The 19,346-nt window shown below is 41.1% G+C and overlaps 1 protein-coding gene and 1 long non-coding RNA gene across 6 annotated transcripts in view; one reads left to right on the top strand and one right to left on the bottom strand.

Annotated features, from left to right (window-relative positions):
- PDE4B (phosphodiesterase 4B) overlaps nucleotides 1–19,346 on the bottom strand; it is a 428,537-nt gene that overhangs the window by 30,607 nt on the left and 378,584 nt on the right. For 4 of the 5 annotated variants that reach the window (XM_081818568.1, XM_081818569.1, XM_081818570.1 and 1 more), the window contains one exon: nucleotides 10,628–10,740. In XM_081818568.1, the coding sequence (XP_081674694.1) occupies nucleotides 10,628–10,740 (113 nt within the window). Of the gene's footprint in view, nucleotides 1–10,627; nucleotides 10,741–10,997; nucleotides 11,050–19,346 lie in introns of those variants that run through there. The other variant, XM_081818573.1, reaches the window with a different exon arrangement.
- On the top strand, nucleotides 6,630–11,758 carry LOC145721288 (uncharacterized). Its single transcript, XR_014144909.1, has 2 exons — nucleotides 6,630–6,895; nucleotides 10,083–11,758. It is a non-coding gene; the product is annotated as an uncharacterized LOC145721288 (long non-coding RNA).

The raw sequence follows: 19,346 nt of genomic DNA, 5'->3' as shown, positions 1-19,346 counted from the left end.
AATATTTTAAAAATCATACTGGTAAATCCTGATGAGATATTATCAGGTAACCTTCCATGCAATGGGTAAGAAAGATGCAAATAAATTTTGTGCAACTAGATCCTGAGTGTGTTAAAATACACGAGGGAAAAATTCAGTGACAGCTCACCCTGTCACAAACATAAATGATGTACTGGACTTGGCCAAGTAAATGCGGATATATTTAAATCATTCCGACTCAGTTACAGAATGCAACCAGCGATAGCAATCAAATGGATAAGGGGCTGAGGCAGGGAGGGCACTGTGCCCTCTCAGCTGGGTAGATGGGTAGCATCTGGCTGGCTAAACTGACCTGTCTGGGCTATGAGTGGGACATCTACAGCAGCAGTTGGAGACCATTCATTAGTGATCTATCAGAGTCCCTAGCTTCTCACAATCAAGTGGGCATGCAAGAGTATACCCCAAATTCATATTACCACTGGATGGATAGTCTCAGCATGTGCCATGAATTTAAATTTAAATTTTTTGAAAATACTAAAAAATATTTCCATCTTTAATATCATGCTGTGCCTAGTAGCAAAGTCATTACCTGTCCTAGTATCCATCAAAAGTCCTCATGTCAACACATTTCTTAAACGACCAAATCAAGAAGAATTTCAGAGAGCTTTTTAGAATAGGACAAACCCCAAATCAACTGCCACCAACTGACAAAAGCCTTCATTTGTTTTTCGCTTTTCTCCTGACCATTAGACTGAAACAGACCTATGACTCTTTGATACTTTTTGGTCTTACCACTCTGAGCATACATGGGTTCTTGAAACATTCGAGACCCGATTACAGGCCTCAAGAGCTTGCCATCTGGAGTAGACATAAAGAAAACCTCAGAGAACTAAAATATTAGTTATGATATTAACCAGTAAGCTAGGTAAGAGGATGATTTATGAAAATCTGATCAAAGTCAGAGTACCTAAGTGAAGGTTTCAAAAAAAGAAAGCCAAGAAGTGTGGCATACCAGGAGTAGGTTCATAGTATAGGCCTGATGATGTATTTGAGCCAAAGGGAAGTCTTTAAGGCAATGGAATGCCAAGAAAGGGGGTAAAGGTCTGTATTTCTTCATTCTCAAGTTATCATAAAACTCTTACTTCTATTCTTTTTTTTTTTTTAAAGATTTTATTTATTTATTTGAGAGAGAGAGAATGAGAGAGAGCACATGAGAGGGGGGAGGGTCAGAGGGAGAAGCAGACTCCCCGCCGAGCAGGGAGCCCGATGCGGGACTCGAACCAGGGACTCCAGGATCATGACCTGAGCCGAAGGCAGTCGCTTAACCAACTGAGCCACCCAGGCACCCTCTTACTTCTATTCTTAAGCCAGGTTTTCTATAGATCTTCTGACACCAAGGGAAGAGAGGAAGTTGGAAGTCTACCGTTTGATCAACTGGAGCTACTAAAACTTGAGTATCATTTCGATTAATTAACATTTCGATGTTAATCCTGGCTGCCTTTGTAAAACGAGATTTTCTTTCCTGATAGTATACATATATTTTGATGATATATACATATATTTTGATTCAGAAGTTAAAACAGCAAAAAGTGAAAAAAAAAAAAAAAACCCAGCAATGCCAAAAGCATTTAAAGTAACTCATTCCAACTATATCCTTCTGGATTTTGAGCACACAATTTTCAGGAATACTAAATTAGTTCTCTTTACTTGAAGTGATTAAGACATGTATAGCTTTTACCCAAGAAAGGTAATGAGAAGGACAATGAGAAGGTTAAAAATCAATGCAACTAATAGAGGGACCATGCCATGTCTTTCTTAAGTGTAATCAGATTTTTGCTGAAGATGAACAGCAAATGGGATTTGTAATCAGACCCGTATCTTACTACCTTAATCTTCCACTAATTAACCTTGTGACTCTGGAAAAGTCATGTCATAATGAAATTATATTTCATTTAGATTGTGTTTTATATTTTACAAAGATCTCTGGAGTACATTAGATATTTAATCCTCAATTTTTATCATCCTCATCTATAAAACAAGGTCTTCAAATCTATGATATCTACGATTCCCTACTGGGTTTAAAGTTCTAGGATTTTGTTTAATACAGCCATGTGACACTATAACTGGAAAGAATATATTTCGATCTTTCTTCTGGCTTGATTTATCAACTTTCACCATCCGTACTAACCAAAGACATTACATAGTCACCAAATTACCACTTCACTTCACCCTGTCTGATCAGCTTTACCGCACAGCCTATATGGTTGAGTTGGAAAGGTATTTTTATTTAATGACAACTTCTCTTTTTACTGTTTTCCATTCAAAAACAAGTAATTAAAATTTACCTTTAGATGGCAAATGACAAAAACTCTTGTCCTAAATCTACATTTTTTAAAATGGTTTAATCACTTTTATGACCAGTATCTGTACTCAAATTTCCTTTTTACAATAGCTGAAGGTTATAACATTATGCACTATGCTGTTAACAAAGAGTGAAAGGAACTTGGCCATTTAAAGTTTTTAATGAACATTTTCAAGATCACCATATTTTGAGCAGCTAAAAAATATAAAGAAGTGAAATTAAGCCATGAAGATGAAATTTATTTTTAATAAATTCACTAAACTTCAATTTCTGAAGGTTTTAGGTTTCAAAAGTGGTACATTTTTAAACTACAAGTAATTAGCAGACAGAAACACAGGACTGATGAGCAGAAATGCATGATTTATAGCCTTTAAATGCTGCTCCATAAAAAGAAAAAGACTATCAGGTACTTCTTAAAGAGAAGAAGATTATCAGGCACTTCCCAAAACAGAAACAAAAGAAACAGAAGTTTTACTGTCTTCTTCATTTCTAAATAACTTAACTGTCCTTTCTTTGTGGAAACACTTGGCTACTTTAAAGTAAATCAAACAAAGGAAGTTACAGTAAAATATCCAGGAGACTAAACAGTTTGGCACCAGTTGAGGGAAACATCACGTACAAATGGGCAAGACACAGAGGGCTGGCAGGTCCCTGAAAAATGCTCAAGTGGAGGGATGTGCTAGGACGCACATCCACTGTTGGCATAGTGCCTTCCAGAGTGTGAAATCTATTGACTGCGGCACAAGTCTGCCCTCGTAGCTTTGGTTTGGTAAGTCCTGGCTTTCAGAAAGCTGATGTATCTCCACTTGCTGAGCACGCTTTTGCTCAGAAGGCAAATTTTGGGAAGAATAGCACAAGACTAAGCTCCACCCTTGGTTTTTCTTCCATAGAGAGCAATGGCACCAATTTTGGAAGCCTTTTAGATTAGGACACATTTGAAAAGAAAAATAAAAGATAAGAAAAAAGTATTAAAAAATGTGAAACAGACGTCTATTCCATTAAAATACTGTTATTCTATTTTTTACAACTAGTGTTCTGGATTTATATTTGATACTCCAAAGATAGTTGTCAGATTTTTTTTTTATATGGAGAGAAAGGGTCCCCTTAAAATGACTTACTTATCAGATTTTGATAATATAATCTTGTCTTACCAGCTAGCCAGGGGTGCAACAATCAAAGGTAGTGTGCCCTGACCTCACTCCTATTTTATTTTTAGAGATTTGGTCACCTGGGGGCCTTTCAAGTGAAGTAGTAGAAAGACTGGGGTGAATGGATTAGAACTCAGTGAAGGAAATGGTTCTGTAAATATCAATGAAAAATATTTAAATTAAGAAAAGTAGATTAAAAATCAAACTTCTTACAAAGCACTAAAGTTTTCAAAGAGTAGAACTTAGAACACTCAGTTACGCTCTCAATAATACAACTTATTTTGTCACAGAAAGAGTAACTGAAATAATGCCAGATAAACAAACAGCTTAATCTTCTCTTTCTTCTTTGTTGGAAGACAAAGTCTAATGCAGACAGTCTATATCTTACCGCTAGGAAATTTCCCTGTATTAATTATTGCTATTGAAGCATTCCTCCTCTGTTTCATGGTCTTGGGGCATGTATTAGAAAAGACATAATATATGATGAAATTGCCCCAATTTTTTGGATGATAACTTTCAAAAAAAGAACAGCCTCTCTCTGTTTTCTTTTTATGTTGGGGAGGGGGGTAAAAAGGGAATTTGGGGGTTGGTTGTCTTTTAAACAAAACTTCACTGTCTTCTCTTAGGCCACGTTAGAGAATTTGGGAGCACAAATAGATCGTGAATTTAGCAAACAGGCCCATAAACGGCAGCAGATTAGTTTAATACTGTTATTTACATTTTGATGAGTGCTTTACAACCATCTTCTATAACTATGGTTATTCTCCTCCCTCTTATCTGTTAACAGACACTGCTTCCCAGCTGGGAAGACTGAGTTTAAGGTTATTAATGGCTGGTCTGGAGGCCCCGAATATGGTAACTGCAGATTAGGATTCTGAACCAGACCTAAACAAGCAATGATGGCCAGAGTCAGACGAATAAGACTTCCCAGAGATGACAAAATTCCCTTGTAAAAGTTATTAAATACCTCTCTGTTTCTATATTTATCTGTGCCATCGGGATCATTGATGATGAGTCAGATGGCCCTGGGTGTGAATCCTGCTCTCTTCTTTACCTTAGGCAATGTAATACAACTCTTCAAACCTCACTTTACTACAGAATGGAGATAATAATAGTATGTATTTCCAAGGGTTGCTGAGAGTATGCATGACAGAATGTAGGTAAGGGGCTTAGTACCATATCTTTGCAGATAGTAACACCTGTAAAAGTAGTTTGGCTGTCGATGCTTCCTGTCCCAAAAATAAATGCGAGAGCTGCAGGAGACCATGGAAACAGTCTTCTCCAATTCTTTTGTTTTGTAGATAAAGAAAGGCAAAAATTCCAAATGAATTAACTGTTTAAGATCATATTCCTAAATGGAGGCAGAGCTAGACTTCAAACTCATGGCTTAGTCTACCTAGGCTCTTTTCCCTTTGCTCCCTCCAGTTTTGTTTTTTTTTTTTTTAATATATATTTTTTTTTCTTTGACAGAAAGACACAGCGAGAGAGGGAACACAAGCAGGGGGAGTGGGAGAGGGAGAAGCAGGCTTCCCGCGGTGCAGAGAGCCCGATGCGGGGCTCGATCCCAAGACCCTGGGATCATGACCTGAGCTGAAGGCAGATGCCTAACGACTGAGCCACCCAGGCACCCCTGCTGCCTCCAGTTCTATATAAATCTGAGAGTGAAGAGAGAAGAGTTGGATCGAAAATGTTCAAGCGCCCCACCTGGCTGTCAGAACTGATTTTCCTTCCATTCTTCCCTCGAATCCAGCTCACCTTTAACACTTGAGGGGCCACATACATATGTCTGAATAAAGATATAAATCGAGCTAGCTCCAACACTCCTACCTCAACAGACATCCCTTCCTAGCAGCTCGGAAGGGCAGCGTGAAGTATGAATTCTTGAGTTCCTTGGTTATGGCAGTGCAGGGGGACCTAGCTCCGGGACCGCATCCTGTCCCATTTCTTCCCCAAGGAACTCATGCGCAGGCCTTTGTATACCCTCTGCTACCACCTGCCTGTCCAAGCTCCTCCCACACACTTCTTCCAAGCCCAACTGCTGCCTCTTGGCTACTCTTTGGGCCTAAGGGCATGAGTCCCGCAGCACATCCAGGAAAGAGGCCTGCACAGGCCCCGGAACAGGGTCCAGAACCATTGGGCAGAGAATGTAGGGGGTCCAGTGGATGCAGTATGGTCTGGAACAGGCACCACAGCTGCCCCAGGACCCCCCCACCCCCCGTCCCGGCTCCTCACCTCCTGAAGCAGAGCGCAGCTGGAGGAACAGCCCAGGCTAAGGCTCTCTTAAAGCAAAGAGTCCAGGAAAAGGACCCCTCTTGCCCTAAGGGTGAGAATGCTCTAGTCGTATCATTTAACCTTGGGCAAAAGTAGAAGTAATCCCCTCCAATGATTGGTCACCTGCCTATCATCTTTCTGACATAGCTCTGAGATGAATCTGTTGACCAAGAAGATCTATTTCTTTTCTGGTTCTGCTGGACCCGACATTTCCCTTACTTATCTATTATTCAGTTAGATAGAAAATGACTCGCAAGTGCAGGGCAAACTGCCCATCATGATCACATTCCAGTATCATGCAGCTTGAGTCCCAAGTGGCTCCAGGCTGGTAGAATCGTATGAGTTTATTCCTTCTCACCCAAGAGCGCAGGCAATTATTTGCCTTTACTTTCAATACTCCAGTACAGACACACCTGAAGAACCGGAAAAATAAACCTGTGTAGCCAGAAGGACTCACTTCCCCTGTGATGGTATCTGCAGTTGACTTCATGATACCTTCAAAGAAAAAGGATCTTCTATCTCCCGTTCTTATCTTATAGGTTTCCTTAGCAAACATGGACTGAAGTGCTAGGTCCTGAGGCTTCACTCTAAGGAGACTACTGATATTATGCAGGACTGCTCTTTTCAACAACGAAACATCCATTTTCACGGAGAGGGCCCCAAACCTTTGTCCTACACATAAAACAGCCCCAGGGCAAAGCTAGTCAAGAAAGAACAGGAGAATGGAGAGTGTTTGTGGCGGAAGTCGGGACAGTGACAAGTTGCTTGAACACAGCTCCTCGCTGAATACCACAGCATGTTCATCTTTTGAAAAAACCTGCAACATGCTGGGTACAAATGACGCCTTTGACACTTTCACCTGAAAAGTTTAGGCGAGAGACTCTGTTTCTCAGTAAAACTCCCTGTCCTTGTCAGTCACCACTACGCCTCCCTGGGGTTGTTTTGTGCCAGTCCTTCCTCAGCCACTGTTGTTGCAACTCTGTACTCTTCTGACTGAGTCTGTCAGGAAGGAGACAGGAAATTCTAGTCACCCGCACAGCAGCTGTGCCATTCCTCCTATCCTCCTCCAATGACGTCGGTTGGCTTTGGTGACACGGGGTCAGGAACTGAGCCACAGTGAAGGTCAGGAAGATAGGTCAGTGTTTATGCTGTTGCTGGGCTGGGGATCCTGCTGAGGCTATTTGCTTTCTTCCTTGCTATACTGTTTCTCTTTCCGCTCCTCTTTTTATAATGCAGAGCCAAAGCATCCTGTTTTGAAAACATCTAACTGTTTGGCCACTGAGGAACTCATGCTCTGATGCATTTCGCTGAGGTGTAAGACAATTCTAATTCAGTAGGCGATGAAAGTTGAAACAAAAATTAATGAGCAAGTCTAAGAAGGCAATCTGTCGTTACAGAAAACAGTTCTAACACGTCTAACTGAACTTGGGCTGCTGGCGGAAGGTTCACTCGACATCCTTTTCATCTTGCAAAACAATGTCATTACCTCGTAAAACTGCTGAATTTATTTCATCTTGTAATTCTCAGGGAAAAATAACCTACAGTATTAATCCACCTGGCTGCATCTTTCTCTGTGATCCTGGAATTCCATTTGGCCTGTGGCCAGCATTAAGAAACTGGGGCCCAGGAGGAGACTAGGTTTCTATAGGTCACAGAACAGTTCCTTATCTCTCAGGCTCTGAAACATACTTGGGAAAACCAGTTATAATCTTTGAGTCACAGTTTTCTTCAAAATATAAAAGGGTTGAGGAAAAACAATAAACACACAACCTTACCCAGATGGGGTAAATATGAAAGACTGCTTGCTTTTCCTCCACTGGGCACAGTCAACTCTCTACCATTCACAAGGTCCCAAACACCCCCCACGCAAAGCATTGGCTTTCCCATCACCACTGTTGAGTAGGTAAAAACTCAGTAAATCACCCAGTTGATCAAAACTAAGGGCATATAATGTTTGCAGAGATTTAGTGGATGTTATTAAGAAGTCATCATTTATTGAATCTTTACTACCCAGCAGGTGCCTTGTGGAGCGCTTCAGACGCATTATCTCATTTAATCTTCACAGTGACCCAGTAAGGTAGGTACCACTTTTATCCCTGTTTTCCAGATGAGAAAATTAAGCCTTAGAACAGTTAGTTAAGTTAGCCGAGGTCAAGTAGCTAGTAAATGATAGAGATAGGATTTGAACCATGATCTTTTGACTCCAAAGCCCATGCTTTTCACATACTTCCTATATGGAACATCTTCAGACTCACTTCCAAGTTTGTAACTCAGAGATTTGCCATGGCTCCTTTGTTCAGTGAGGGGAAACAGAAGATGAGCAGATACAACTACATAGTAGTGATGATGATGATGATGATGATGATGTGGGAAACAAAGGCAGAAGAAAAATTATTAAATTTCCTTACTACCTAGAGCCCACTGACAAGTCCTTGAAACAGGCAGAGTGACATTCTTCTAGGGACTCAACAGCCTCAACGTTAACACTTTGCTAAGGGCAAAAGGCAATCCTAGCCCAAACCCCACATCAATTATATTTTTAAATGGTGACTTGGAAGGAATGTTCAAATAATTTCAACCACATTTGAAATTAAATGCAGGACTGTATTTTTACCACAAATAATTAAGTTCCCCCCAAAAAACTGATATAGATCAATTTCTTTTTGGTGGCCACAAAAATATTCTTATTATATTATGTTACATGTGCCATGGATTAAGCTTTATTTATGAAACAATTATCTAGATAATCAAGATTCTGGGGGGAAACATGGTTGCTAAGTAAAAAGAGAACGAGATCTTTTACAAATGCAACTGACTTTAGCTGTCAGTTAAGCACTATTCATCCACTGGACAATTGCTTTGCCCTACAACCTTTCCACTGTAGGTGTAGAAAGTAGGTGCATGCCTTCTACTTAAGCTAACTGTGTCAGCATTAAGGTTTAGCCCTCTCTTTAGGGTTAGCTCTATTCAACTTTCATTGCTTCCTGCACAGGACACCATAAAGGAGGAGCGGAAGCCTGAAGTGATTGGAATTCTCACTAGGACCTACATAGTCCTTGGTCTCAGAGCCTTATTGACCATTACACTGAATATGAAAAGTTTTTTAAATAAATTTGCAAAACAGACGATGTTTAATTTCAGCACTCCAGACACAAACCTGGTTAGAATCTACAAGGCATCAACAGTCAAAATGAAAAATAATGACAATTTGCAGTTTCTCAATGAGAATTCTTTTTCTCCCCTGTAGTTAGTTGGCTACTTTATCTTAGCAACTCAAGAAGAAAGTTCAGCATGTCTTTTATGGTGAAACCTGCTGAAAAACTACCCTTAAATATTGGATCTACATCTCCTATGGGTATCAATGCTCACAACATGCAGTAAATAGAGGATCCGTTAATGCTCCAAAGTAGGCTAAAGCATGTGTGAAAATCTTTTTACTTGGAATCCAGTGTGGTTTGGAGAAGTTACACAGTTAAGCCCTCCTCATGAGGAAGCAGTTGGTTGAGATTTTCAACAGCCTGGAAAATCCCATTTCAATTGAGAACTTCAGAAAAAAAGTCAGTAAACAGTTAATCTCAAAACTTTTCTTCTTTTTTCCAACTTGAATCTAAACTAAAATTTGGGAAAGAGACTTATTTCATTTTTTGCCCTTTCGTTAAGCAATAAACAAGAATAAGAAGAGTCTATCCCCCCACCCCTAGCCCCCTTCAAAACCTCCTAAGGACACAATGCTCCCTCTGCTCAGATCCTTTGAGCAAGAGCCAGTAAGCCTTGATAGGAAGGCGATACTTTTAACCCCAGGAAAGAGGGAGGAGGGACACACATTCCCTAGTGAACCTTGGGGCTGGAAAGGGCACATTGGCAGGTGTGGAGCAAAATCTTTTCCCAGCCCCCAAACCATAAGACAGTAAGACAATACCTCAGGCTAGGATGATTGGGCATTCTTAAAGTGTGTACTTATAAGGGTACAATGTTAAGGTTTTCCATTAAAAATGAAGCAGTAAGTATATACATATATGCACACACATCATATATATTTATAAAGTTAACATTCTCCAAGGGGGGGAAACAAACAAACAAAAAGCAACAACTCTCACTACATAAATTAGCACTCTAAATCCAGGCGTTAATTAAACAAATGATATAATGATAGATAATTAAAACTTCCATACTAAGTTTTGTCTGGGGATTGTAAACAAAACTATTTCTTTGCAGTACGGGTGGAACTTAATTTCAAATAATTCTACTTTGAAAAGCAGCAAACTTTTAGAAAATAACTTTCTTTTTTGGAGATAAAGTATATTGTTTTTTTTTTATCTCAGGTCATGCCAGCATCACAAAAGGAATGTTAGGAAATCCCAGAATGTCCTTCTGAGAAGAATTTCAGAATTTATAAAACTTCAGAGCAAACCATTCTCTTCACTGATCTATGGAGGTCACTTTAATTTCTTGTCCAAAAAAAAAAAAAAAAGGTGTCTAACACCTGATTGCAATGCAACATGTTATCCACTTTACCCTATGAATTCATTCAGATGTCATCTTACTGATAATTGTTTTTTTAAAAAAAGGATTTTCATTTGTACACAAATAAGCCTTACAAGCACCTCTCACCTTAAACATACTCCCAACTACATCAATTAACAAAGAACTTTGGTTGCTGGTAATTAAAGCACACGGAGGATTTTTAACTTTTGCCGTAGCATCCCGACACAAGCCAAGTGTGGCACTTGGGGACAGAATCTTCAGAGGCAGCTCAGCAAACTCATTCTGACCGCCGGCGTCCTCGGATGCACCTCTGCCTCAGGCAGAGGCCAGGGGAGCCCAGGGGAGCGGGGGAGCTTTCAAGAATAAACCGGTCATCTCTTACCTTGTTCGAAGCCATCTCACTGACAGAGCGGTAGGTCTGGATGGTCTCTAGCTGGTCTAAGCACCAGTCCAATTCCTCCAGCGTCTCCATTGCTAATTTTTGATAAGATTCTTCTGCAAACAAACACACAGGCATGTAGTTAGGCTGGAGCGGCTGCAGGCTGTGCATAGCCGAGTCCCCGCTGCCGCCGCTGATCCCCGAGCTACTGAAGGTGGCCCCGTGCTCCTTCATTATTTGCGCGCCGACTCCTTCCTTCCAGCTCTCTCCACCAGGAGAACGAATCACCGCGGTGCTCTGCCTGGGACGGCTGGTGCCAAGTTTTCACCGCCCCCCCCCCACCCCCCGCGGGGATGAGGTGTCCGCGATCTACCAAGAAACTTCCTCTGAGGAAGGAGGCGGGGAACCATCTCTTAGAAGCTCATCTGCATACATGTGTCCTAAAACTAAAGGCAGAAGCAGTTGAGTTTTCTCAGGCTCTCTTGCCTTAGTCATCCTGGGGCTCTTTAGGGTGCGTGATGTCATTTCTGAGTGTTTGCAGTCTGGAGGAGAAATGAGGAAAGCATTTTCTCATTTTGCTTTTCTTCTAAATGAAACACACAGTCGAAAACTTGGAGGGGCGGGGGACAGACAGTTACGTTGGAAGGCTAGGCAGTCATTCATTCCGGGGAATGTGTGCCTGTTGGAGTAACTTTTAACTCAGCAAACACTGACCCACACAAGCAAGAGGTGTAAGCTATTCCTCCCCTCTTCTGAATCCCTCCTTTAAGTAAAGGCAAAATGAGGTTTCCCTGATAAGATGTGGGTCTAAGAGAAACTGGAGTTTTACATGAACACGTTTATTGGCCAGAGTAGGCAGCTCTTGTTATACTAAACAAAGCTAAAACTTCTCTTCTGCAACTGCCAGGATCACAGGGAAATTCTGAACCGGACTTTCAGGTGGAGCCAGATGAGAACACTGCAGATTTTCACTTCGCTTAAAGCCAGGAGGCTTTGATTTGTGGATGTGGGACTCAAGACTTTCTGGAAGTATTTCTTAGTGGTCCATTCAAAAAATATTGTTTTTAAGATCATATTTTTTGCTGGATAATAAAGCTCTTCTGAATGGTCACAACATGTCATTCCGTACCCAAACGTTTGTGAGTCTAAACTAATACTCCAGAGTATTGACTTAAGAACTCTATGTTAATAAACACTGAATTAACTTTATAAATGCTGGATGAATGAATGATGCTATAGACAGTGATAAAAGTCAGTCAGACTCTCCTGCATCCATGCCTGATTTTGAGAGGAACAACATTCATTAATTCCATCAAGCTTTCTGGAATGCAAGCACACAATAGGCACTAATAAAATTAAAAATCTTGTATGGAATTCTATTATAGAGAAGACTTCATACATTCCTGTCAAGTTTAGAATGCATTTTTCCCATGTTCATACAGAAATCCGAGGGAGACCACATACCCTTTTATTATTATTTGACATTTTGTGTGTGTGACACTCACACTTGAAGCAGAAAAGAGAATTAGCACAAGAGAGACCCCAAGGGACTGGGATCCTTGTCCACAGATGCACATTTCAAAGAATCTCTCAAATATGCATACACCTCAGGATAATGTGGGGTTAACATTCAATATCCTGTATGTCATATTTAAAAAGCCACAAAACCACGGGAGGTGACTTCCTCCATTTTTTTCACACTCCTCAAAAATATGCAGATAAGAATTGAGGTGTTTTTAGTAAAACTCGTTTCAAGCCAGACTTACACATACCTTCTCTCCTTTCCTCCTCAGTCTTGCTGGGCTGCTTCAACATGCAGAATCTTGTCACTTACTCTCTAGTGTGTCCAAAACACCTTCCACTTCTTCCCAGGGAGCTTTTCCTGAAGTGCCAAAACTCTCCCATCCCATTCCCAGCCTCATATCAAAGGAAAAGTCCAACCACTTCCCGATTACTTGGGCTTTACTACCTTGGTGTCTTCCGCATCACAACCTGTGGTTCTTGGTACCTAGGATGCTCTGAGCCTTTTGAATGGGTCAATATGCAAAATGACTGTAAGATGATCTATCCCATTTCTCTTTCATGGAGAGGAGAAAAAGGGATCCAATTTCCACTCAGGGTTGACAACGGAAATATAATAATTATGGCAGCAGAAGCACTAGGAAGGAGGACTTTGCAAAGATCCACCAATGAAGGGTTACCTGCACGGCTCATTCACGGTCTATGACCCAGAGCAAGCACAGGAGAGCTCCTAGAATTGATATAGTAGTGACATGCCCGTGACTGGCCAGTGGATGTGACAGGCCCTTACTCTACTGCCCTTTCTTATTGTGGTCAGCTACAATATTTCTTAAGTGAAAGTTTTTGAAGTTAGTGTTGAAGTTAATGAGGAATTTTTCCTTTTCAGATTCTTAATCTATAGTCAAGGCTTTGTGTCCCATTTTAGACCCTTCTTATCCCAGTAACTAAGTCAGGAGGCACAGATGTCAGTGGGCTGAGTGTATGGGAATCGAACTCCTGCTCCTTCTAGGTACAGACAAAGGAAAGGACCGGTGCTGCTCAGGACTGGCCTCCACACTCTAACTTCCTGGCTCCAGCACCAGAGCCAGATCAGGTGCCTACTGGATACTCGGTAAATTCGCAGAGGAATGGAGACCAAAGTGCCTGCCCAAGCAGCCTGCAACTACTTGGCTATCTAGAGGCTGGATGGTGCATCTATAGTACTATGGAAAGAGTAAGAAAGCTTTGGAGTGAGACTCACGCATTTTGAGTTTCTCTTCTACCCTTTACTGTGTGATCCTGGGTCTCAATTTCCTACATCTTAAAATAAGGATAAGAATACTTATCTCATAAAGTTATAAAGGGATTAGAGATAGAGTATATAAAGCTTCTGGTATGTTAGCCAGTTCTCAGTAGATGATCAATACATAGGAGCATAACTATTAATGGTAATCAAAACAACACAGAGGCTTGGCATTTGGGAGTAGGGATATGGTGTTCCCTCAGGCATAAGCATACCATGAGGAGAGTGCAGACCCTCACAGGCCCCGAAGCCCTGTATCTGGTGACTTAGGGCAATACACAGGTCACAAGTTACTGGGGTACCCCTATCCACCAGCTGCCAGACTGATGTGCTGTGCCCCAGCCAGGGGTAGGCTCTGGGGAAGTTGGACATTTCCCTTCCCCACAGTACTGATGCCTCACTCCACAGCAGATAGTTGGCTCCTAAGGATGCCACAAGCTCTGCTTTGGGGCATACTAGATACCTAGATCAGGGTAGGACAAGAGGCTCACTCCCACCAAGACATAGCCTTGTCTACCATGGTACAGCCATGCCAGCCCAGGCCAGGGATGGCTGCTATCATGCCCCATCTGAGACTTTGCAAGGCACACATGCCCAACTCAGACCCTCTCTGCACCTGCACCGAGGGCCCCTCTGGGAATGGATGGCAAGGGTAAGGGACTCTGGATGAGTTCTGGGGGGCCAGGGATCAGGGAAATAGGTGGCTGAGAACACGTCCAGGCGAGGCAGGCAAGTAGCCAAAAAAAGGTGGGGTAGCATATGAGCCCAGCCTCCAAGCCACTGGAGTATACTCTATTTTCCCCTCAGACTTCACTTCCAAACACAAGATCAGAGATAAAATTATTACACGTTTCAAGACAGCAGCGATGGCGCCCTGCTGGATGTGGGAACCACTCTACATCTTGCGCAGGTTGCATGTCCATGAAGATGGTCATTTCCTGTCTTGCAAAATTGGCTCTGAGAAGGAACAATGCTTAATACCACAGAAGCAAGTCTCAAGGGGCTAAGAGCAGGTGATGGGACCATGTATGGTCATGGGGTTGACCCTACTGTCACAGATTTCCAGAGGGACAAGGAGAACCAACCTCCTATGTGTCCTTCCCCCTAACAAGAGTGGCAAAGGGAGATTAACTTCCTCTTGTAAGTCTGGTAGGTACTGCATTTGACCCTGAGAAACAGGAAGAGAGAATGGATAAATAATTATAGTTAATATTAATCTGGTAATAATATGTGGCATTCATAAAGTCCTCTTCTCAAAGGAGCTCTAAGCACACTACTCATTTATCCTTGCGACATCTCTCTGATAGCCACTGAAGAGGTATGATTATCTCCAACTTACCTTAAGGCACAAGCCAAGAAGTCAGAGGTTAAATTACTAGAGCAAGATTCCTGGCAAGACCATATCTTGGTCTATGAACTAAAGGATTCAGCTTCGCACAAAAAATGCACGAATCCCCGAAAATGCTGATTTAAAGTGGTGTCTTACCCTTGGGTATTTTCTATTTAAAATTGTGTAATTGCTTTCTTAAATGTTGTCACCTTCTTGAGTCTCTTCCCTTTTCTGCTGTATCTAACACAGGGAGTAGCACAGGGAGGCTGTGCAGTATTTACTCAGAAGAGCTGGAGTGGTTCTGGTCCTTCCTCTTGCTTCAGTGTCTGACCTAAGGCAAGTTACCTGAGTGCGCTGAGACTAAATTTCTTTATCTGGAAAATGAGGGTTAAGAAGAAGACTTACCCTAATCTCACAGGGAAGGTAGAATAGGAGAATGCACACAAAACCACACTGTCGACCTTTAAGTATTGTGCACATTTTGTAAATATCACATGTATGATTACAGATGGGATATCAGTATGTTAGAGAAAATTACAGAGAAACAGAAATTTGAAATGACAAGAACGTCACATTTTTACTAAGATCACCATTATTAATGTGCATGTATGTCTATGTATGTGCATGGAGATCATATTATACAAACTATTGAGTTACACTCTTTTTTTCAGTCAATGATGTCCCCTTTTCTGTTTTAATAGTTTTCCAATTCAGCTAATAGTTAGCCCACATTCCAATTTCCCCAGGTTTTTTTTCCCCCTCACAAATCCAGCAGAAATGTGTGTGTGTGTGTGTGTGTGTGTGTGTGTGTGTTTGTGTGGAGAGAGAGAGAGAGAGAGAGAGGTGTGGGAAAGGAAAGACCCAGAGATGGGACGGGAAAGGGTAATGAGAAATCTCAGCCTGGCCACGAAAGGGCTAGCTCCTCATAGCTGGAAAACATGGAAATAGATTTTAGCAGTAATGAAGTTAGTGGCCCCGCTAGTAACAGACCTCAGGTGCCCTAAGAGTTGGCCCCACACTCAGTGCAAGAAAGTGTTATTATCCCACTGATCTCTGGGAAAAGTGGAGACAGAGGCCATTTACACACCTATATCATTTAAACTTTGAAACCCTATGTATCATAATTCTTAATACAGATGAGAATTCAGCAAGTGAGAGCAACACATTATAGCCCAAATATAAATTTTCTACAAACAATATCTCAATGCAATTTTTTATTGAGGTATGATTGACATACAAAAAAGCTGTGCATATTTAATGTGTACACCTTGATGAGTTTGAAGATAAGCATACACCTGTGAAGCCGTCACCATAAACAATGTCATAAACTTACCCATCATCTCTAAAAGTTTTCTCCCTCCCTCAGTGTGTGTGTGTGTGTGTGTGTGTGTGTGTGCATGTGTGTGTTATGAGAATATTTAACATAAGATCTACCCTCTTAACCAATTTTTAAGTATATGACACATTATTGTTTACTATATGCACCACGCTATACAGTAGTCTTTAGGACTTACTCACTTTCATATCTGAAACTATGTACTTTTTGACCAGCACCTTCCCAATCCCCTTTCCCCCAGCCCTTGGTAACTACCAGTCTACTCTCAGTTTTTATGTGTTTTACTATTTTAGATTCCTGATATAAGGGATCATTCTAAATGCAATTTGAAGATAGCTCCATATGTATCAGAAACATATCCATCAAGTCATTCCACTTTCTACCCAAAGATAGCACATAGAAAAGAAATGTAAGTAACCTCTTATTTAGCTGCCTCACATAATCAAACTCTTGCCAGTAGCAAAGGTGGTAGTTATTTGCAAGGTTGTATAGTAGTTAAATCAATCAGAACCACTCCACATGCAACAACAAGGATGAATCTAATAAATATAAATGTCAAGCAAAAGAAACCAGATATTGCAAAGTACATAAGAATGGGATTCAATTTATATGAAGTTCAAAAGAGGCAAAAATGAATCTATGATATCAGAAGTCAAGATATTAGTTACTGTGGAGGGCTAGTGACTGGAAGGCACTTAGCGGGGGAGGGCTTCTACGGGGACTGGTAATGGTCCCTTTCTTGCTCTGACTACTAATTACATGAGTGTGTTCATTTTATGAAAATTCACTGACTCCTAACACTTGTGATCTGTGCACTGTTCTCCATCTTTCTGATTTTCCATGTATGCTTTCAACAGATAGTCCCATCCAGGGAAGCCCACTTTAAAAAACAAAGAACAGGATTTCTAAAAAAACACATATTTCCTTTCCTTTTGTTGAACTATAGCAATGGGTATCAACAGAATTTGAATAAATCTAACACAGCTGAAAAACAGCTCCCCCAAATATGTTAGTTTATATTGCATAGGCCAGGATGCTCCTACTAACTCAAAATTCAGTGAAACACATGGGAGTCTGACCCAGACGTTTATAAATCCTGATGGTGCCATTCATTTACTAGCAGTGTAACCTTAGACAAGATGAGTATTCTGACTATGCCTCTGTTTCTTTACCTATAAAACAGGAAGATGGCATAAACAGCTGTGAGAATTAAGGGAAGCAACCCATGCCAAGTGTTTGATACAGTGCTGGCATGTGTTAGGAAGTTTTTGTTGCCCCCATCCCCCCCATCCCCAACCCTCTCCCGGTTCCTGGTCACTTTCCTGGAGGCAGATTGCCACATATTTGATAACTGAGTTGGGTGGAGTTTTGGTCTGGCCCTAGGGAGAGAAGTACGTGTAAGTGGCCATGAAATCCTAAAGTGTCCCTCCCACTGTCTGACCTCAGAAAGACCTGCCTCTTGGTTAGGTTAGAGTTTGTTGGTGTTCACTTCTAAAATACAGACCTGGCCTGATATATCATTCTGCTTTCACCAAATCCTGACTGATACACCAGATCAGTGGACCTTCAGATGTAGTTTGTTCATTTATTCATTCCACAAAAATACATTGAGTATTTGGTATATGCCAAGACTGATGCTAGGGGCTGGGTGTTACCGCAACGAACAAGACATGGTCCATTGCATTCAATGATTACATAAGAAACGTCTTTCCCATTCTCCAAAATTGTCCATCGGTGGAACTGGGTGCCTTAGCAGCTTCCTCCCCCGTACCCCCTGCCCCAAATGTATACATTGCCTTGGTGAAAATTAGAAAAATGTGCCCTCTCTTGGCAGACATAACCCTTGGGCAGAAAGCTTGGGAAGTGACGCATGGGCTGAATTTCAGCTCTCTCCATCACTTGGCTGAGTACCTTTGATCAGTATCCAAACTACACCATGCCCTTACGCAATGGCCCTGTGGCACACGAATATGGGGGCAAACCAGCATGGAGCTTTCCCCCACATGACCGGGAGTGCTCTGTGAAAGCAGAGCACAGAACACAGAGTCACAGCAAAACCGACACTTTTAACCTCAAAATAAAGCAAACCCTTGACATTGAAAGGAAAGTATCCCAAGACCTTCCCTAGCTCTTAATTTGTGAATACCATAATAACTGAAATAGCATTAAATAGGCCTCTATAAAATAGCTTAAAAATTTAATTTGATAGACTAATTATTACCCTTAAATACAGTTTTTGTTTTTGTGACAAAACTTCTAAAGCAAGGGCTCCACAGGAGGAAAAAAATATTAAAGAAGTCCTTCATCAGGAAAACTAAGGAACCACTCTTCTGATCCTTGGAAGTGAGAAGGGTCTATTAATTGGATGCTCTGTATTCAGCTTATGACTCTAGCTTTAGCCACAAGCTTCTAACCCTGTAGATGTCCTCTCTACGCTCTTTGTGCCTTAAAGTTAGCAGGCTTATTTCATTCCTCTGTTGCCCCTCACAGTGCAATAAGTATTTGTTAAAATGCAAAACAGTTTCATACATATGGAAATCAGCCTCTCTTTATTTCAAGGTGTTAAGTTGTGGCTATTGGCCTATTTATTTAGTGGTCTTGGTTATGATTTTTTTTCCCTTATATTAGCAATACCTTTCTTTTCATTGTAGGTTCTTATGTCCAAAGGTATTTCTTTTCTTCTGATGAATAGCTGGTAAATGAAATGTACCTGTGTTAGAGTGCAACATTTCAAGAAGGCATGTTGCTTTAACCTTGAGTAAAACGTTCTTAGAACAAATCACAGAAACTGGAGGACATTTATACATTCTGTAACACAGTTCCTCCAAAGGCAGTTTGTAAGCCCTATGTGGCCTTTCTCTTGGCAGGACTTTGTCAATGTGTCTTTATAAATACATAACTTTGCAATTGCATATGACAGGGATTTCACTGTGGGTGGATTCATGGAAGAAGAGGTTCACTGCCCTCAAGAGAAATAACAGTGAAAAGTAGGTCATTTTGATGCCGATTTCTTTAGCAAACTCCTCTAAGACTACAAGTTAAAAAAACCTCCAATCACAACTAGCTTTTGTACATATAACTTGACAGTTTACCAAGTACTTTCACTTGCAAATCTTAGTTTTTCCTTGAAAAATAAATCCCAGGAGATAGAAATTATTATTATGCAGTATTATTAAACATTTTCCATTATGCATGTGAGGAAGTTGAGGCTTGTTGGTGTTTAATGATTTGCTCAACGTCATCCAACGAGAGA

This window comes from Leptonychotes weddellii, chromosome 4, assembly GCF_054177405.1.
Source record: "Leptonychotes weddellii isolate Sample4059 chromosome 4, ASM5417740v2, whole genome shotgun sequence".
Taxonomy (NCBI): domain Eukaryota; kingdom Metazoa; phylum Chordata; class Mammalia; order Carnivora; family Phocidae; genus Leptonychotes; species Leptonychotes weddellii.
Note: the sequence above shows the minus strand (reverse complement) of the source record. Positions and strands in the feature narration are given on the sequence as shown.